General features: G+C 41.5%; 1 protein-coding gene across 31 annotated transcripts in view; it reads right to left on the bottom strand.

Moving 5' to 3' along the window:
- The window catches only part of MYBPC1 (myosin binding protein C1), a 140,949-nt gene that overhangs the window by 77,943 nt on the left and 40,998 nt on the right, over positions 1–22,008 (bottom strand). For 6 of the 31 annotated variants that reach the window (XM_073651473.1, XM_073651479.1, XM_073651503.1 and 3 more), the window contains 6 exons: positions 21,263–21,313; positions 17,800–17,841; positions 7,047–7,082; positions 6,653–6,691; positions 3,657–3,689; positions 1,401–1,505 (listed from right to left, as the gene is read on the bottom strand). In XM_073651473.1, the coding sequence (XP_073507574.1) occupies positions 1,401–1,505; positions 3,657–3,689; positions 6,653–6,691; positions 7,047–7,082; positions 17,800–17,841; positions 21,263–21,313 (306 nt within the window). The remainder of the gene's footprint in view (positions 1–1,400; positions 1,506–3,656; positions 3,690–6,652; positions 6,692–7,046; positions 7,083–17,799; positions 17,842–21,262; positions 21,314–22,008) is intronic. The other 25 variants (XM_073651478.1, XM_073651484.1, XM_073651480.1 and 22 more) reach the window with 13 other exon arrangements.

Below are 22,008 nucleotides of genomic sequence, written 5' to 3'. Positions count from 1 at the left end.
GGTAAAGACATTTTTCCATTTAATTTGAAAAAAATTAACTAATTTAGAAATTCATGGCAGGAACACATCTCAAAAAAATTCAAATGGTGTTCCTTCCCTTCCGAACCCTGCCGAGGTTTCTGACCACATGTGGGGTATCAGTGCGCTTATAAGAAAGCAATGTTAACAAATTGTGCTGTCCAATTTCTTGTTCTACCCCTTGTAAAAGTGAAAAAATTGGGGCTAAAGCAACATTTTAGAGGAAAAAAATATATATTTTTTCTTTCGACTTCGCATTAATTCCTGTGTAGCACCTGAAAAGTTAAAACATTTTCGTGACAGCAATGCTGTCCCCTTTTGAGGAGTTTCCAAAATATAGGCCCCGAAAAGTCCATTTAAATCTGAATAGGTCCCTGAAGAAACAGGTTTTGTAAATTTCTTGAAAAAATGAGAAATTGATACTAGCATCCTAACAAAATAAAATTACATTTGAAAAATAATGCAGATGTAAAGTACACATATGGGAAATATTATTTATTTATTATTTTATACAGCATGATTAACTGGTTTAAGGATATAAAGACTGAAAGTTTGAAAATTGCGAATTTTTCTACATTTTCGCCAAAATTCCGATATTTTCACAAATAAATGCAGAAAATATCAAGCTAAATTTACAACTAACATAAAGTACAATATGTCATGAAAAAACAGTCTTAGAATCACTGGGATACGTTGAAGCGTTCCAGAGTTATTACCAAATGAAGTGACACTGGTCAGATTTCAAAAATTTGGCCTGGTCATTAAGGTTAAAATTGGCTCCGTTACAAAGGGGTTAAAAATGTCTAACTTTCAACTTCTGATCTGTGATCTGTGTCCTGTGATGAATAAACCTGTTACAGTTCAATCAAATAATATGATTACTAAAACCACCCATGTTTGTTTAAAACATAACTACTCTATAAGTGTTCACAATGATTCGAATTTAGAGAACATGTCCTCATTGTACTCCCTGATTTTCTACTTTGTTCTGTAGCAGTATGTTATAGACAAAGGATCGGGTGTTGTAGTTTCCATTCAATATACAGTACCTTGAAAAAGTATTCATATCCTGTGAACTTTTCCACATTTTTTTACGTTACACCCACAAACTTAAATATATTTTATTGGGATTTTCTGTGAAATCCCAACACAAAGTAGAAAGTATTTGTGAAGTGTAAAGGAAATGATACATGGTTTTCTAATTATTTTAAAAATATAAATCTGAAAATTGTGATGTACAGAAGAATACTTTTTTTTTTATTACCCAGCAATGGGCCCATAAGGAATACATTTTAAAATATGGAAAAACTCATGGAATATTTTTTGTGATAAATATATATATCAAAGAGAATATAAATATATGGGGTAACTACGGTACTTACCCACACTCACTGTTCCACTGTTTGGTTTCTCAATAAATAAAGTTGATCGCTGAGAATTGTCCCTCTTGTCTGCATCTTCTGGTTGTCCGTCTCCATGAGACCAAGCTATGCAAAATTAATAAAATCACAAGTTGTTAATAGTTGACTTGGGGACATAGAACTTTTGTTCGATACCCATTGTTATCACTGTCAATCAGGATAATTGAGGATGCTGCTGGAAAAAGGGGATTCAAATGAAAATTATCTTCAAGATTACATTTTTGTTTCTATAGATAAGATAGAAAAGATATCTGTAAAATCAATGAAAAAAAGTTATGTGTTATTTTCCAGTTAATGCAGTTTCCCTGTTGCATGCAAATGAAGACCATTGAAATGTAAACACAGTGATTGGCCCGTCGACCATAGTATGGCGTGAATATTTACTATTATACTAGTCTATAATAAGGACACTGCAAGAAAATTATCTGGAATAGGTGTCAACCTGAAAAAGTTTTCCATCTTTGCTACCAAAGAATTTTGTCTCCTTTTTTATTTTATTCTACATTTCATTTTACCTAAATTTTCCTTTTTAAGAATGTGTAACTAATGCAACAGACTGCTAGCCTTTAATTATAAGGATTTTCCATCCACACTATGATACTGGTCTTACTTTTATTAGAGTAGGTCATCAATATCAGATCCACCACCTAGCACCTTTTAGCAGCTTCGGAAAGCAATGTACACTTTTTTTGTGGCCTCTCCCAGGTGTTGCAGATCAGCTCCTATTCATTTGATGGAGTGGCACTGTTCCACTCCATGTACTGTTTATATTCGACCTGTGCAAAAGTTCTTTACATCTGATTGGTGGAGGTTCAGGGTGTCAGACCACCAACAATCTGATATCAATGACCTATTCTAAGGTTGGTTCGTCAATATCAAACTGGCAGAAAACGAATTTAATTGCATTTTGTGAACAAACAGGTAGAAATACAGAAAAAATAAAATTCAAAAGGGTGATCTAATCTTGGTAATGCCTTTTTGTTAGACGTTACACCTCAACAAAAAGCTAATGACAGTGTATCCCAATGGCGGGACCCCTAGTGATAAGTTGAAATTTGTAGGAAAACCTTGTGGAAAGTGTTCAGATGTCCTAAAGTGTCCCTACAAGGGAAATTAAGTGATACCCAGTTACCATCAAACTATGTATAATGGAGAATTATAATAGGTCCTTCAGAACGAAAGACAATGGGGCACATTTATTAACACTGTCTTAATTTTAAACAGCTCGGAATTACACTACATGCACTAAATGTATCACAGTGGCTCATGATGGATGATAAATTTGGTACATATTTATACACTTTTGTATAACTTTATACCTCCTCTTAGTTTGATCAATGTAGATCAGATTGTTTGTCACCAAATTCTGGAACAAAGTGATAACTCCTAAGGGTCCATTTACATGGACCCACCAGTAGTACAATAGTAAACTTTTACCTATTGGCGGTCGTTTAAATACCTGTTTACACTGGCAGAACAGAAGTAAACGATTCGCTCTGAGCAATCTATACTAGATCGCACAGTGCACACCGGCTGCCATAGTTCTCGGTAGTGTGAGTCCTGTTTACACAGGATGATGTAAAGCCTTGAACAATGATTTTTTTGAGCTGCATAAAATATCATTTCGCCCGATCAATGAGCGTTTTCCTCATTTATTGGGTGATCAGCAGCCTTTTTATACAGCAAGATAATTGTGAAATGAGTGTTTTTAGCAACATCCGTTCATGATTATCTTGCAGTACAAATGCATCTCTAGTCACACAGTCCACACAAAGCCATATTACTTCCATACAAAGCCATGTCTCCTGCCAACCAAGCATCAAAAAGTGTCTAACATACAGTGAATGTGGCTAATGGCTTGTATGTCAGAATTCTGACTCAATTCTGACTCAATTTAAGCTACAATTATGGCACTTTTTGAATGTTAAATATGTTCCAATGTCTGTAGCTGTCCTTCATTCTAGCTAATAGGTCCTGAAGAAGAACTTTCTTTTTTTTTCCTTAGATTTATTTAAAAGGATACTTGAAAATTGGTTTTCCAAAGACGAAAACCTCTTTAAGATAAGATGTTTGACACTGACCTATGTAAACTTGTACAAAGTAGTTTATATGTACTGTTAGGCAGTTTTTATTCCTGTAATAGATTTTGGCTATATTTTGCTTGAATGGCTTGTAAAGTACGAGTTCTATATGGTGTGAAGGACCATGGTGACTTACCAGAGCCTTTTCTGTCTGAAGAACGAGAATCATCTGGAAGAAACATGAGTTGGTAGTAATAAAAATGAATATGAAGCTATAGAATGTGCTGAAACAGGATTGGGAAATTGTATCAAGCATATGTTGATACGTCCAACAGAGTTCTGTATGATAACCAGAAACTGATTTACAATGTGATTGATAATCATGCCAGTATCGAAGAGGAATTAAACACTTCCTGTACTATATTTGTTCACATCATTTCAAGGAGTTATTTGAGATGGAAGATCCATGCATGCTGTTCGCCACAAAATGCACCATTTTTATCCTTGGGTGGTCTGTAGTCAAGCTCAGCTTCTTTCAACTGAATGGGAATGAGCTACAACACGCACAAATTTGCCAGTGGGAAAAAGTGGAAATATTTCTAGGAACCAGCAACCATACAGCAATTTCAAGTTTAAAGGGATCTGTCAGCAAGTTTTAGCTACTTCTTCTGAGAGCAGCATAAAGTAGGCAAAGAGACCCTCAATCCAACTTTGTATCACTTAGTTTACTAGGTGCAGTAGTTCTAACACAATCAGAGCTTTAAGATTTAATATAATCTATTGACAGTGAGCTGTTTATCACAGGAGGGGGCGGAGTCAGACTAGCAAGTGCATACCAGCTAGTCTACACAATGATAATGTCCTGGTGATAGAACATTCATTGTAAGTAAACAACAGCACACAGCTTGATAATTGACACATCCTTGAGTTCAGTGTTTTAACCCCTACCTCATGCTGTCCTCAGATTACATAGCAAAAGCCTACTGACAGATTAACTTTAAATAGTGTTGTTAGCCACTGTGGCCATATAGTTGGGTGGAGTCGGAATAGTGTAGAAATAAATTCAACCATAAATAAAGTTATATTGTAGTGGAGTGTAGACAAAGTAAAATATCCTGTAAGTAATAAAAGTAGACAGTGTAAACCAGTATAAAAGTGAAAACATAAAAAAATATTATGTGTACATTATATTATATATAGTTGATTGAAAAGTAAATTCAATTTAGTTAGTTAAAATTCAAATTTGATGTAATTAAGTTCTCCTGGGGTCCCGGTAAGTGATATCTATAAGTGGTAACACACAAGAGAAATAGTATATCAGGTAAAAGGAATATTTCCAAAAGGCAGATGGAAAAGTTAATTAATGAATGTTCTGGCTCTTAGCAACTATTCATGCAATGCTGACTAGATGGGATGTGCCATAACAGGGATGTTATTTACTGCTGTTCTAATGGGAGGTTTATGTAATACAGCTTTAATCCTTTCTCTAGTGCCCTCGGGTGTTAATACCTTGGATCTAAACTTCCTTAGGCATCACATGTTTTCCATAGGCATGTGTGTCTCTTAATGTTTTTACAGTGCATGTCCTCAGACAACACCATTGTCAAGGACATGGCATAAAATCACAAACATTTTTTTCCAATTTGACAAATAAGGAAAGCATAAAGCAAATGCCTTTCTAATGACTATTGTAAGTTTGTTCAAAAAAGTCAATTAAATCCATAGGCAAGAAACTCCTGGACATGAGGAAATCTGTACCAGCTGAAGCTGGTAATATACTTTAATATCTGTTGGACAGACTCATGTTTTACAAATAGTGAAATTCCCTTACACAGTGATTTTGGCCAAGTGAGCATGTGTTTTCAATGGAAGACATTAGCAAGCCGCTGCCAGACAACTCTTTCAGTGATTTATCTCCCCTGAGAACAAAATGATCTGGCAACACTTATACTCACCTTCGGTGCCGGCGCTGTTCCAATGGTGTCAGAAATCGCTCTCCTGGGGATCGCGTCACATCGTTATGTCATGCAAGCCCTGCAGCCAATTAGTGCTGGCTTCACTCTCTCCACCTTTGGATGAATCAGACATCCGGAGGAAGTGAGAGCTACAGCTGACCGCTCACTTCCTTTTGATGTTTGATTTAATCCTAATTTAGTGAAGCCAGCGCTGATTGGCTGCAGGGCTCGCATGACATAATGATGTGACGTGAGCACCAGAAGAGCGAGTGTCGTCACCATTGGAAGAGCACCGGACGTAAGTATGAGTGTTATTTTACTCAGAGCAATCATGCTGATTGAGACGGGTTTGTCCGAGTAGTGGACAACCCCTCTAAGATATGTGACTGGTTAATTAGAGATTCATCTTTGGCTTATTATTCTAGCTTTGCCATCTGAAGGGTGGTTAGGCTAAGGGCCCATATCATCTACTCCTAATGGAGGCATATAAGTTTATGTTATATGTCTAACATTGGCCATATAGTGGTTGGATGCCGTGGCATCCAACCACTACAGGGAGCCATTACAGCAAACTATATACCTCTATATGTCAAAGTGAAATCTATTGTGTTTTCCTATACAGTTAAATAATCAATATGTAGATACCCGCTAGGGGCCAAACAGACACTCTTGACCTCTGTCTCATCCTATGGGAACATTAAAGTACACACTGGGATTTTTTTTGTTTTATAATTTTAGCTAATAGTACCAATGCAATGTGCATAAAGCCTAAAAGAAGCAAATGAATGGTAGAACTTATGTTTATGCGAAATAAACATAACAAACTGAATCACAATAGATCTCATGTTTTAAAACTAGGACAGACAAGAACTAGAGGTGTTGTCTATAGCAGTCCATCAGATTTTATATCCCATGATTACTGGAGTTTTCTAGGACATTTTTATAATTTGCAGGGATTCCTAACAATGCTCAGTTATAGGATTATACTGCTCATCCAGAGACCGCCCATATATGATTTGCGGAATTGTGATCACATGTCAACCGCTTTCTTTACCGGTTCTCTCAATGGTGTCAATAAATGTCCTGGACAAACCCATTAATGGGATCTTAGAAGGAATAATAGGTTCTGCTATATCAGCTGCTTATAAATAGTATTATTCTATTACTATCATGCAAACTTATTCTACTGTTAGCAAAAAAGAAAAAAATATATTGGTGTAATGAAAGGAAATTCTACCTGGAGGAGGAGTACTAGTTGAAGAAGACTCATCTTCATCTGCAAACATAAAATACAGTTAATAAACAATGCAAACCTTAAAGTCAAGTGTTGTTCACTTCCGTAGTGGTGCTAACGATTGTAAAAAGTCCTGCAAAAAGAAGTTGTAGCGGAAGCCTGAAACACGCAAAAAGCTGCAAATTATGGGAACAAAAGCTTTCAATTTTCAGTAGCTGAAATGAGAAACCAGTTGTCAGTAGAGAGGAAATGAAGACAAAAAAAATGAAAGTACAGAAAGAGACCCGGTATTAAATGGAAACACGGAGAGCTTTCAGGAGCCTGGGAAATGTTAGGAATGTACACAACAGCAAGGAAAAGGAAACACATTGGAATAATGGTCAACCACACATCTGACCTTCTGAAGACGACGTCACATCACTGTCTTCCACGTCTGCAAGTAAATGCGTACCATATACACAGTGAATTGGTCTTCCTTATATTAATCACATGCAAAATGTCAGTGGTACATTAGATAGGGGATTATAATAGGGGTGATCATTGATGAAGAGCAAGGGTCTACTTTTTTCAAACTGAGGCCACGTTCACACGTTCAGTATTTGGTCAGTATTTTACATCAGTATGTGTAAGCCAAAACCAGGAGTGGTATAGTCCGAGGAAAAGTATAATAGAAACCCGTCACCACTTCAGTATTTATCACCCACTCCTGGTTTTGGCTTACACATACTAAGGTAAAATACTGACTTCAACGTGTGCATGTGGCCTTAGAGATAAGTGATTTGTCTATTCCTTTTGGGAATTGAGCATTAGATGTATTTGGATTATAGGGCATGACACAATAGTCTGTAGTCAATCTGTAGGCTTGACCAATATTGCCGGCAAGAGCGGGCGATCACGTCACCACAAGTATGCAATTTGCATACTTCCTGACACATTCCGACTAGACGTGCCTGGCTTCTCTCAAGACAAGTCAATTAAGGGAAGATGAGCTCAACTTGTCAGTATGTGGCTGCATGTATGCACATCACATACTTATGTTCATGTGACTGCCCGCTCTCACCGCCTACACAGGTGAATCCTGTCATGCTGTCAAGGATCAGAAATCTGCAGTCGCATAGAGTGACTACAGACATTTAGCAGAGGACCAGATAACTCCATTAATTAATTTGAATGTAATGTCACTATATAAAAATATGCAAATATTACTACAATGGGGGAAGAAAAGTATTTAGTCAGCCACCAATTGTGCAAGTTCTCCCACTTAAAAAGATGAGGTCGGCCTGTAATTGACATCTTAGGTAGACCTCAACTATGAGAGGCAAAATGAGAAAACAAATCCTGAAAATCACATTGTCTGATTTGTAAAGAAATTTTTTACAAATTTTGGTGGAAAATAAGTATTTGGTCAATTACAAAAGTTTATCTCAATACTTTGTTATATATCCTTTGTTGGCAATGACAGAGGTCAAACGTTTTCTCTAAGTCTTCACAAGGTTGGCACACACTGTTGCTGGTATGTTGGCCCATTCTTCCATGCAGATCTCCTCTAGAGCAGTGATGTTTTGGGGCTGTCGCTGGGAGACATGGACTGACAACTCCCTCCAAAGGTTTTCGATAGGGTTTAGATCTGGAGACTGGCTAGGCCACTCCAGGACCTTGAAATGCTTCTTACGAAGCCACTCCTTCGTTGTCCTGGCGGTGTGCTTGGGATCATTGTCATGCTGAAAGACCCAGCCATGTTTCATCTTCAATGCCCTTGCTGATGGAAGGAGGTTTGCACTCAAAATCTCACGATACATGGCCCCATTCATTCTTTCATGTACACGGATCAGTCGTCCTGGTCCCTTGGCAGAGAAATAGCCCCAAAGCATGATGTTGCCACCCCCCATGCTTCACAGTAGGTATGGTGTTCTTTGGATGCAACTCAGCATTCTTTCGCCTCCAAACACAACGAGCTGTGTTTGTACCAAACAGTTCTACTTTGGTTTCATCTGACCATATGCCATTCTCCCAATACTCTTCTGGATCATCCAAATGCTCTCTAGCAAACTTCAGACGGGCCCAGACATGTAATGGCTTAAACAGGGGGACACGTCTGGCACTGCAGGATCTGAGTCCCTGGCGGCGTAGTGTGTTACTGATGGTAGCATGTGTAACGTTGATCCCAGCTCTCTGCAAATCATTCACTAGGTCCCCCCGTGTGGTTCTGGGATTGTTGCTCACTGTTCTAGAGATCATTTTGACCCCACAGGGTGAGATCTTGTGAAGAGCCCCAGATCGAGGGAGATTATGAGTGGTCTTGTATGTCTTCCATTTTCTAATTATTGCTCCCACAGTTGATTTCTTCACACCAAACTGCTTGCCTATTGCAGATTCAGTCTTCCCTGCCTGGTGCAGGGCTACATTTTTGTTTCTGGTGTCCTTCGACAGCTCTTTGGTCTTCACCATAGTGGAGTTTGGAGTGTGACTGTTTGAGGTTGCGGACAGGTGTCTTTTATACTGATAACAAGTTCAAACAGGTGCCAGTACCACAGGTAATGAGTGGAGGACAGCGGAGCTTCTTAAAGAAGAAGTTACAGGTCTGTGAGAGCCAGAAATCTTGATTGTTTGTAACTGACCAAATACTTATTTTCTACCAAAATTTGAAAAAAAAAATCTTTCCAAATCAGACAATGTGATTTTCAGGATTTCTTTTCTCATTTTGTCTCTCATAGTTGAGGTCTACCTATGATGTCAATTACAGGACTCTCTCATCTTTTTAAGTGGGAGAACTTGCACAATTGGTGGCTGACTAAATCCTTTTTTCCCCACTGTATATGGTATGTGGTAAATTTAACCATCCAAGACTTGGATTGACCACATATTGGAAAGGCTTTTGTATACTTTCAATAGATTAGTAAATGTATCCCATACTATAAATATTCCTTTTTTAACTCATCTAAAACAAAAACATGATGGGAAAGTTGACTTTAAACATGTAGAAATCTGCAAAGGAAAAGGAGACATTTTGAGTTTATGAAAGAAAAAATTATTGGGATGAAGTAAATCGTACCTGAACACAACAGGGGTTTTGCATATGTTAGAGCTATAGAAGTTTAGAAAAATGTGGCTGTTTTTTTCAGTGAAACAGCAATGACTATTATCAAATAATGCAGATTATCCAAATGTTTGTGAATGGGACTAAAGTGCAATATCATGCATACTCCATGAACAGAAGTGGCGCTGTTTCTAGAAGAAAACCGCCATATTTTTCTAATCTCCTTTTCATCATTAACAGTTCAGTAAATCCAATTTGTATGAACTTGTGTTTGTTCTTCATTCATCATAATACATAATTATTGTCATGGTTTTTTTAAATGCTATATTGCAATAAAGTTACCCCAGTAAAGTTTCTTTATACTGGTATGGTTGCAATAAGTTGTAATTGCATCACGTCACCACAGATCCAGGAGTGGTACATATCTCACAAAGGCAAAGATGCCATGTGATAATCTGGAACTAAACCTCCCTGATCTTTATTGACAGGCCACAAACTGGACAGCGATATCTGCCAGGATATCTTTTACAGCTGGAGGTTTTCAGTCCCATCTGTTACACATCTACACTGTAGGAAACCAAAGATTCTAACACGCTAATTCTCTCACTGTACCAATGAGGTGGAAACGAATGCAGGATATTATAGCTTAAAGAAGCACTGCTCCTCCTATCAAAGTTTTTATCCTGTTAATATATTGCAGTCATCATATTATATAGCACTGTGTACTTACAATTGCTCATTTTGCCTTTCTACTCAGTTAACTATTCTCTTTTCTCTGCTCTATGTAGAAACAGAAAATCTCTTGTCCCTGCATTTATCATCCCCCTCTCCAACTCCAGACACAGCTGCTCCCTCCTCTCCCCTGCCAGGGACTTTTGCAGTGACTCATTGCTCATACAGGGAAAATTGACCACCTGTTTCTACATAGAGCTTAGAAGGATTCAGCTAGTCAGTTTTTAATCATGTGATGTCATAGACCTAACGGAAAAGAGAAGAATTAACTGGGTACAAAGGCAAAATGAGCAATTGTAAGTACACAGTGCTATATAATATGATGATTGCAATATATTTTTTTATCGGATTGCATTCATCGGATTTAATCGCAAGTGGGAGTGAGCCCTAACTCTTCAGTAAACTGTGTTACATCCATGTAAAATGTTTGAGTGGAGTCTGATTTTTTATTGGATGGCTCTCTGACCCATAGAGTCTCAAAGAACTATTCTCACATCTGTGAAAATCATGAATCTGAAAATGAGATCCATGAAACATAGATCATGGAATATACTCAGTGGGTCTGTATGGGTCAGAAAAAAAAATTTGGGCAGCACACCGACATTCACACAGATGTGTGAATGCACCCTAAGGGTAGGGTCACACAATCCTTTATTTATCGTCTGAGAAAAACAGTCCGATTATTCTGTTTAGACCCTGATCAGACTTTGACCACAGTGGCATCAATTTTTCATCAGATGTGGAGAGAGAAAAATAATTTTCTCCATGTTCTGCATTATGTCAGTCCTTGAAAATTGGACCGCACAGAGATTCATCCGAGTGTGGTCCGATGTTTCTCACAGACCCATAAACTTGCATTGCTGATTTTGATCCGATGTGTCAAAATTTTGTGTCTCCAATTTTCTTTCTATGACCACTAGGTCCGAGTAAAAAATCGGACATGTTCACAGCCCCATAGAATATCAAGGGTACGCGTGCTATCCATGAAAACCACGGATAGCTCTCATCCAAGATTGGTCGTGTGCACAAGCCCTAACTGTGATAAATAAAAGTATGATAAAATCCAGGCATAAGCTTGCACAAGTCTTATTCTTGGGTAAAAACATATTCCTTTGTATAACTCCTTGCATTTGTGCTTACTCTTTCCGAAAGTAGCAATTCAAATCAAGACACCTGACGAGGTAGGAGACCTGAATTACATAGCATTAATGGGATCATACAGAAGACCAATTAAGCATATCATATCCTGCAGTGCAGGAAGTTAATAGACAAGATGATGAAGGCATTTCTACCAGGGATCTTCACATGTTCTCTCCTCGTTCCCTGAAAAGAATCCAACTTCATGACTGAAATGGCAGCCAAAACCTACTTGAGTGTATGTAAAACTTACCAGCGTTTTTTACTTCCATGCCACAAGTGTCCAAGATTTTTTGGGACTATTATTGGTACAATGCAATACAAACAGATTAACCTTGAACTGAGGCCTCATTAAGGAACACATATTCTGACTCGTGTGTCACCAGCAACACAAATCCAAAGCGGTGACTGTAAGCGATATATTGGAATGTTAGTGAAAGGCTGAACCAAAGGTCAATGATTGATGCCCCGTAAGAAGGTGCCAACAAAACTAATCTATCATGTTACCCATCTATTAGAAAATGTCACAGCAAATCAGGCTTCTTATGACAACTTCTTGTTGCTGCTGCCGTAGCTCAAGTATACGAGGCATGAAGTCATGGGAAAAAAATGGTTAAAAAAATATCTATGTTTGTAGCGGAGAAATATAATGCAAGTATTATAATTAACGGGAACTCTTCATGTTGTACAAAAAGTCTGATTTGTGGAAAGAATGATAAAGAGAAGGAGAACCTGAGCAGAATGATATATAGGTTTGTAGGAAAAGATTCACTACATCTTGTAATTTATTCATTGAAATCCTGGTGATTGTATGAATGAGTCCACTGGGTGGTCCTACTAGTGATTGACAGCAAACTCTGCATGCAGTCACATAGGGGAGATATGTAGATGGAAGTTGTGCCCACATTCTCACTAACTGGACTCTACTAGTGAGCTGGGTGGTGGTGAAGACAGAGAAACGAGAGGAACAAGTAAACTTGTAGAGAGACTGTGTGTGAAGATGCTCCATATTGCGAATGAAACGTTTGTGAAGTTATACACGAATGTACATAGTTCCTACCAGGTTACTGTTAACTAAAATCCATTTTATGATTGATTGGTGGTCTCCCTCATTGAACTGTTCAACGTCTGTTCCAGGCCAGCCGAAGTCACCGGCATCATGCAGCCTGCAAGGGCGTAGCGCCTCTTTAGATGAAGTCCACACACCCAGCCAGGATCCCCACCTTCAGGTAATGTGCAGGGGCGTAAGAGATGAGTACGTCGCCCACAGCTACCTCCCCATGCCACGTTACAGTTGGATCACCCACTGGACTCATATCTATACAAACACCAGGATTTCAATTAATAAAATGAAAGTTTTATTGAAAATTTTCCCCCCAAAATGTTTATCAACCTGATCAGCTCCCACAGCTCTATAACATCCTGCCAGCAGATCAGAGACCAATTTCAACATAACAGGTTCCTTTCAAAGTTTACCAAAAACACAATGTTGTTTCATGCATAACTTAGTGACAAAAGTTAGGAGAATCAGTCTTTTCAGTTCAGAAGATTTTGGGGCAGATGTATCAAAACTGTTGCAAAAGAAAAGAGTAGTTTCTTCTGGCAATCTGTGAGGTCACTGCAGTCATTTTCTAGGAGTCCGCTGATATATGAGAGGTGGAGTCTGATTAGTGATTGGACCTATACTGAACTATTTCAGTTATATATCTCCCTCGCTATCTTTCTACCTCAGTGGTTATGTAGTCTATGTAGCGTCGGCGTCCCTGCCTCCTGCCAGACAGGGACGCTGTTCCCCTCACCTCTCCGCTCCGTGCCCGGCGGCTTCCTCCCGCTCTTCTGGCAGCGAGCGCTGCTCCCCGGCCTCTGTGCTTAGGGCGCGCGCGCGCTCCCCCTCTCTTAAAGGGGGCGCGCGCGCGCTCCCCCTCTCTTAAAGGGGCCGCGCGCGCCGTCCTAAGGAGTCCCCGGCCAATGGCCGGAGGACCTCACCATATATAAGGCACCTCCTCCAAAATGGAGGTGCCCGAGCAATGTTGTTGCAAAGCCTTTCAACTCTGCTTTAGCCCTCAGGTTCCGTTACCAGATACCTGCCAGTTACCTGCCAGACCTCTGCTTGATACCTACCTGATTCCTGTCTATCTGCTTGCATTCCTGTGGTCCGACAGTCTGCCTTCCAACACCTGTCAGTCTGTCTATGGATCTGCCCGCCCGCTCACCTGGGAGCGCTCACCTGCTACCTGCCTGCTAGCCTACCTGGAGGCTCTGCCGTCACTTGCCGTGACCACCTGCCTGTCCAGAGACTCTTGCCCGCTCACCTGGGAGCGCTCACCTGCTACCTGCCTGCTAGCCTACCTGGAGGCTCTGCCGTCACCTGCCGTGACCACCTGCCTGTCCAGAGACTCTTGCCCACTCACCTGGGAGCGCTCAGACGAATGGATCCTGAGAAACTGTCTGCCATCCAGAAGTGGCCCCGACCAGAGGGGTTGAAGGCTATTCAGCGGTTCCTGGGCTTCGCCAACTACTACCGCCTCTTCATTCCGCACTTCTCTTCCCGGACTGCCCCTATCTCTGCGCTCACCCGTAAGGGCGCTAATTCCAGAGAATGGCCGCCCGAAGCAGAGGAGGCCTTCCTTTCCTTAAAACAAGCTTTTTCCTCAGCCCCTGTGCTGCATCGTCCGGACGGCAACAAACAATTCTTCCTAGAAGTCGACGCTTCCTCCTCCGGAGCTGGAGCGGTACTTACCCAGAAGTCGTCTTCCGGAAGAATGGTAACCTGCGGCTTCTTCTCCAAACTCTTCTCCTCTTCTGAGCGCAATTATTCTATAGGAGACCGAGAATTGTTGGCCATTAAGCTGGCACTGGAGGAGTGGTGTTACCTGCTCGAGGGGGCTCTTTACCCGGTAATAATTTACACGGACCACAAGAACTTGGCTTACCTCCAGAGTGCCCAGAGACTTAACCCGCGCCAAGCCCGGTGGTCCTTGTTCTTCGCCCGCTTTAATTTCATTCTTCATTTTCGCCCGGCTGACAAAAACATCAAAGCTGATGCCTTGTCCCGATCCTTTTTGGTCTCTGATCTTGAGGAGGAGCCTAAACACATCATCGACCCCGCCAAAGTAATGCTGGTGGCCCCCGTGAACCTAAATCGTCTTCCACCCGGTAAGACGTTCGTAACTGTACCTGATCGTGAGAAGGTTCTACACTGGGGACACTAGTCCAAGCTAGCTGGCCACGCTGGTCAGAAAAAGACCCTCCAGCTTATTACCCGGCATTACTGGTGGCCTACCCTGCACAAGGACGTCATAGACTTTGTTTCAGCCTGTGTGTCCTGCGCCCGCAACAAGGTTCCGAGACATCTGCCAGCCGGCCGTCTCCTTCTTCTTCCTGTACCTGCTGCCCCGTGGCAGCATATAGCTATGGACTTTATAACGGACCTCCCTGTCTCTGCCGGTTGTACAGTCATATGGGTGGTCGCTGACCGCTTTTCCACAATGGCTCACTTTATTCCCCTGCCGGGTCTCCCGTCTGCATCAGAGTTAGCTAAAGACTTTATCCATCATGTTTTCCGTCTTCATGGTCTTTCTCTCCACATCGTATCCGACCGAGGGGTTCAGTTCACCTCTCGCTTTTGGCAAGCCATGTGTAAACTGCTGGGGGTCACCTTGGACTTTTCTTCTGCTTATCACTCACAGTCCAATGGCCAAGTAGAACGGATCAACCAAATTTTAACCAGTTTCCTCCGGTACTTTGTTAATGCTCACCATTCCGACTGGGTGGATCTTTTACCGTGGGCCGAATTTTCCTACAATAATCACGAGAGTGAATCCTCCTCCAAATCCCCGTTTTTTGTAGTCTTCGGTCAGCATCCTCGGATCCCGTTTCCCGTCTCCACCTCGGTGGACAATCCGGCTGCGGAATCTCTCGTTAACGAATTTTCCTCCATTTGGGAAAGTACCAGATCCGCACTCCTTCAGTCATCCGAGCGGATGAAAAAACAGGCTGACAAAAGACGTCTGGATCCACCACAATTCCGTCCTGGAGATAAGGTCTGGCTCTCGTCCAAATATATCCGGCTCAAGATTCCTTCCTACGAGTTAGGGCCTCGGTTCATCGGCCCACTGGAAGTTATCAAACAAATCAACCCGGTGGCCTATAAATTGACACTCCCGGCCAATTTGCGGATTCCTAACTCCTTCCATGTATCTCTACTCAAACCCGTGGTACTTAACTCTTTTTCCAAGTCTACAGGTACGCCTCCTGCTCCGGTTTCCGCTGAAAACGAGTTTGAGGTAGAGAACATTCTGGCCACCAAAAGGGTAAGAGGAATGTCCTTTTTTCTATTGGATTGGAAGGGGTTTGGCCCTGAGGAGAGAACATGGGAGCCCCGGGAGAACATCCATGCCCCTCTCATCCTTGATAAATTTCTCTCTGGCCTAAAAAAGGGGGGGCCTAAAGGGGGGGTACTGTAGCGTCGGCGTCCCTGCCTCCTGCCAGACAGGGACGCCGTTCCCCTCACCTCTCCGCTCCGTGCCCGGTGGCTTCCTCCCGCTCTGCTGGCAGCGCGCGCTGCTTCCCGGCCTCCGTGCTTAGGGCGCGCGCGTGCTCCCCCTCTCTTAAAGGGGCCGCGCGCGCCGTCCTAAGGAGTCCCCGGCCAATGGCCGGAGGACCTCACCATATATAAGGCACCTCCTCCAGAATGGAGGTGCCCGAGCAATGTTATTGCAAAGCCTTTCAACTCTGCTTCAGCCCTCAGGTTCCATTACCAGATACCTGCCAGTTACCTGCCAGACCTCTGCTTGATACCTACCAGATTCCTGTCTATCTGCTTGCATTCCTGTGGTCCGACAGTCTGCCTTCCAACACCTGTCAGTCTGTCTATGGATCTGCCCACCCGCTCACTTGGGAGCACTCACCTGCTACCTGCCTGCTAGCCTACCTGGAGGCTCTGCCGTCACTTGCCGTGACCACCTGCCTGTCCAGAGACTCTTGCCCACTCACCTGGGAGCGCTCACCTGCTACCTGCCTGCCAGCCTACCTGGAGGCTCTGCCGTCACTTGCCGTGACCACCTGCCTGTCCAGAGACTCTTGCCCGCTCACCTGGGAGCGCTCACCTGCTACCTGCCTGCTAGCCTACCTGGAGGCTCTGCCGTCACTTGCCGTGACCACCTGCCTGTCCAGAGACTCTTGCCCGCTCACCTGGGAGCGCTCACCTGCTACCAGCCTGCTAGCCTACCTGGAGGCTCTGCCGTCACTTGCCGGGACCACCTGCCTGTCCAGAGACTCTTGCCCGCTCACCCGGGAGCGCTCACCTGCTACCTGCCTGCTAGCCTATCTAGAGACTCTTTCCCTGCTGTCACTTGCCGTGACCACCTGCCTGTCTAGAGACTCTTACCCTGCTGTCACTTGCCGTGACCATCCGACTGTCAAGAGACTGTCCCTGTCACTTGCCGTGACCTCCTGACCTTCTACCCAGAGACTGTCCCTGTCACTTGCCGTGACTACCTGCCCGTCTTCCCTGGGAGCCACCCGCTTCCTTACAAGGACTGTATAGTTGCTCTGAGGTTCCACCTCCCAGACCCGTTACAGTCTATTACATAAACCCTTTTAGCAAGGTTATCACCTGTCCATAAATTCCTGGACAGTTCATAAAAATATGGCACTTTTTTACCCTGTCCATAAAAACAAATTCATGTGTCTGTGATTCCAGTTGACCAGCAATCAATCCGGATACTGCTGTCCATATACTGACTGTGAAACATGGACACTTAAGTTCATTCTTCTAAGATTCCTTTCCAAAAAAACAACAACCCCCAAATATAAACCCAAAACTATACAAACGTAATCTAAAAAACTGGTGCTTACTCAGCCCAGTTACAACCTGCAATGATCTCATTTGCACATCTTGAGAGACCTACCAAACAGTCTTGTATAATTACTGCCAAAAATGACTTTAGCATTGTATTTACGGTAGTTATAAAGAAGTCAATTTTATATTTAATGACTGTAATTAACATATATCAACGTTCTACAACCCTTGTCCATAATGTGAAAAAAAATCCATAGTCAATCAATATTGCCACACAATGACATAATCTAAGAGGAGTGAATACTACAATAAGCTACTAAGTCATACATGCAAAAAATCCAGAGAATACAAACCCTATGGTAGTTCTACATAGTGATGCAGGAAAAGTAACATCAGGCAGGCACTAGTCTACACGGGCATCCACAGCTACAGTCCACTCACCTTTTGCTTTTTCAGGCTCAGCATCATTAGGTTTGCTTTGCTCTACACAGGAAAATAAATTATTTTCCATCTTACAATACATTAAATTTTTTTTTATCCTGAAATTATTTAATGGATGCTTTTTTAATCTTTTTTTGATAAATGAGAGTGTTCTAGGGCAACAGTTATAACATTAGAAAAGGTTCTAACCCAGCACAAACAGTATTGTTCAAAACTCAGCAGAGTGCGTGAATAGAAGTGTATATGCATTAGACATCAAAAATAGTGTTCAGTTTTGTGAGTACATTACATATTCACCCTTCTGCCGTGGCTTTGTTATAGTTCCACCTTTAGTGGTTGACTGACATTAGTACTGCTCATGTGGCGTAGTGATCTGACAGAGAAGAGGTAATGAGAGGAGATGGAGAACTATCGCATGCGAGATAGATGTGACAAGCGAGGACGAGAGGAGAGAGATAGATAGGGGCAGACATAAAGGTAGATATGAGGTAGACAATAGATAGTTTGAGGAAGATTATACTTGGTGGATGGATAGATGCTAGATAGATAGAGTGGCATGGAAAAGTTTGGGCACCCCTAATGTCACGCTAGGTGTTGGAAAGACTTAGTGCGACACAGAGGGAAGAGGGAAAGGGAGCCCAGACTCTAGGGAAAGGGGGAAGTGGAGATCTCCTAGTCTGGTGTAGTGTCACCTTGTCTCAACTACCGTCCCTATATTGCCTCTTCAGCAATCGCCGCACACGTGCTTCGCCCTGTCTTTCCCTGGCGTATGGCTAAGGCTAGGGATTGGAGGAGATGAGCACTAGTCGATCTCCACTAAACTCTATAGACCACAAGGGTAGACAAACAGGGGGAGAATGCTTAGCTTTAGACGAATCCAGACAAATGCGAACTCGGCCTCAAGCTCCAGAGAGGACGAAGTACTGCTCTTGCTAAACCTTCACAAGCAGAAATGAATATAGCCAGCACCTCCCTCTAAGGCACACCAGGTATATATACACCCAGGCCAGGGAGCTAATTACCAGAGGGAGGTAGCCACTAGGTTCTAGAGACAGCCTAAGAAGATGTCTGTAATGCCAAATGTAGAGATCTCCTGCAACCAACTGCAGGGCGACTGTCTTCCACCTCTGATACACCCGTGACACCTGGTCAAAATTACTGTTCTTGTAAACAGTTAAGCAAGTTGAAGATGAAATGATCTCTAAAAGGCCTAAAGTTAAAGCTGACACTTTTCCTTTGTATTTTAAAGAAATATATAGTCTTTTTTTTTTTTCATTTTAAAAATTACAAAAAGGAAAATGGGCTGATGCAAAAGTTTGGACACCTTTGGAGATTTGTGTGCTCAGATAACTTTGACCAAGGTTTCAGACATGAATTAGCCTGTTAGGGTTATGGCTTGTTCACTATCATTGTCAGGAAAGGCCAGGTGATGCAAATTTCCCAGCTTTCTAAAAACCCAGCCTCCTCTAACCTTGTGCCAAAAAACAGCAGCCATGGGTTCTTCTAAGCAGGTGCCTAGCACTCTGAAAATGAAAATGGTGGAGGCCCACAAAAGAGGAGAAGGCTATAAGAAAATAGCAAAGCATTTTCAAGTTGCCCTTTCCTGAGTTTGAAATGTAAGTAAGAAATGGCGGTTAACAAGAACAGTGGAAGTCAAGATAAGGTCTGGAGGATCAAGCAAAATTTCAGTGAGAGCTGCTCATAGGATTGCTAGAGAAGGAAATCAGAACCCCCCCGCTTGACTGCAAAAGACCATTAGAAAGATTTAGCAGACTGTGGAGTTGTGGTACATTGTTCTACTGTTCAGAGACAACTGCAAAAATATGGCCTTCATAGAAGATTCATCAGAAGAAAACCTCTCCTGCGACCTCACCATAAAATTCAGCGTCAGAAGTATGCAAAAGAACATCTAAACAAGCCTGATGCATTTTGGAAACAAGTCCTGTAGACTGTTGAGGTTAAAGAATAACTCTTTGACCACAATGAGAATAACTCTTTGACCACAATGATCAATGGTATGTGTGGAGATAAAAGGGCACAGAATTTCAGGAAAAGGACATCTCGCCAACCATTAAGCATGGGGGTGGACACCAATCGTGCTTTGGGGTTATGTTGCAGCCAAAGGCATGGGGGACATTTCATGGGTAGAGTGAAGAATGGATTCAATGAAATTTCTACAAATTCTTGATGCAAACATAACACCATCTGTGAAAAAGCTGAAGTTGAAAAGAAGATGGCTTCTACAAATGGATAATGATCCTAAACACATGTCAAAATCCACAATAGACTACCTCAAAAGGCGCAAGCTGAAGGTTTTACAATGGCACTCACAGTCCCCTGATCTGATCATCATTGAAAAGCTGTGGCTAGACCTCAAAATAGCAGTGCATGCAAGATGACCAAGGAATCTCACAGAACTGAAAGAATTTTCCAAAGAAGAATGGATAAAAATCCCTCAAACAAGATTTTGTCTGGCTACAAAAAGCATTTACAAGCTATGATACTTTCAAAAGAGGGTGCTACTAGGTACTAACCATGCAGGGTGCCCAAACATTTGCATCAGCCCATTTTTCTTTTTGTAATTTTTAAAATGTAAAAGATGAAAAATATATGTCATCTTCAACTTGCTTAACTGTTCACAATAACAATCATTTTGAATATACCCTACATAGCAAATTGGGAGCATACAGCCAAGAATAAAATACAGTAAATTTTATTGATCAAATTTTAAAATGTAATGAAAACATCAATAAAATGTACTGTATTTTATTCTTGGATGTATGCTCCTAATTTGCTACGTAGGGTATATTTATTGATCTTTAGGAGAGCCTTTGACTTGTAGGTCTCATATAGGTATTAACAATAATCTTGACCAGTGGTGCACAAACTTTTACATGCCACTGTAGATAAATAGGTAGATAGGTAGAACATTAGCTATTCATTAGTGAGGAGGACAGGAGATGAAGAGGTAGCAGAAGATGACTGCAATGCAGTCCTGGGAAACTCTTTTGCCTCCTGGTCATGTGGTACAAGCTGCTACTCGCCCACATGGAACGAAGAGACCAAAATTGTAGACGAATGAGTAAAGAGGCTGAAAGCGGTAAAAATTAAACTTGAAACAGTTTTTTTTTATTTAAATAGTTAAATTAATGATGTACATTGCCCTTTTTTTTCAATTTGATGGATAAGTTCTTTAACCCCGTCATAACCAAACATTTTTTAGGTTTCGCACTTTTGTTTTTTTCCTCTTTTTCTTCAAAAAGCCCTAACTTTTTTTTTTTTACTTTTCTGTCAACATAGTCATAAAAGGACTTTGTGGGGCAAGTTGGAGATTTGAATGACACTATTTATTATACCATGTAATCACTGGAGGACACAGAGAGAAAAGGGCCCCTTTGCAGCCCAAGAGCTCCTACAAATGCAAAATTGCACCTGCTTTGGAGGTAGAAATGGGCCCCCTTACCTCTTGCCCCCTTGTACAGCCGCACAGGTTGCATCAATGATATGTTCGCCCCTGAAAACAGCAAAAAAAATCAAAGTGTAGTAAAATTGTAAAAAAAAAACATGATTCAGCCATTGTTTTTTGGATTTCTTTTTACAGTGGGGAAAAAAATTGGTTTATGTAGCCATATTCTGAGATTTGTTATTTACTGTCCAGGTTGATTAATTTTATATTTTGATGTAATGGATTTTTAAGGACATTTAGATACCAAACATGCTTAGCTTTTTTAAAACAATGTCTTTATTATTAACTGATGAATGGGGGGGGGGGGCATTCAAATTTTCATAACTGTTTTAAGTTTTTATTTTTCATGTTTTTAAAAACTATTTATTTCTAATATTTTTTAGCCCTCCTTGGGGAATGGAAACTTTGATTGTCTGGTCGCTTGTACCCTCACTCACTAAACTGTGTACGCGGCTGTAATGAAACCCTGGCACTTTGATTGAACTCTGCAGAAATGTGAAAGTGCTGGGGATTGATTCCAGCCGCTCACAGTATAGTGAGCAATGACCATTACCGCTCCCTGCACCGCCCCTATGTCTGAAAGTAAGCGGCTCCCAAGCGGATACAAGTTCATTTTCTCTCTGTAGCCGACACTTTCAGTTTGGCTGCCAGGCAACATTTTAATGCTATTTACTGGCAGATTAACCCTTTATCTGCAGGTGAATAACGTTTTTGGACCTGATAGTTTCCCTTTAAGTAATACT

This window comes from Phyllobates terribilis, unplaced genomic scaffold (assembly GCF_046119375.1).
Source record: "Phyllobates terribilis strain yellow unplaced genomic scaffold, ASM4611937v1 Scaffold_11__3_contigs__length_659146591, whole genome shotgun sequence".
NCBI lineage: Eukaryota > Metazoa > Chordata > Amphibia > Anura > Dendrobatidae > Phyllobates > Phyllobates terribilis.
This window is presented reverse-complemented; position numbering and strand designations above follow the sequence as displayed.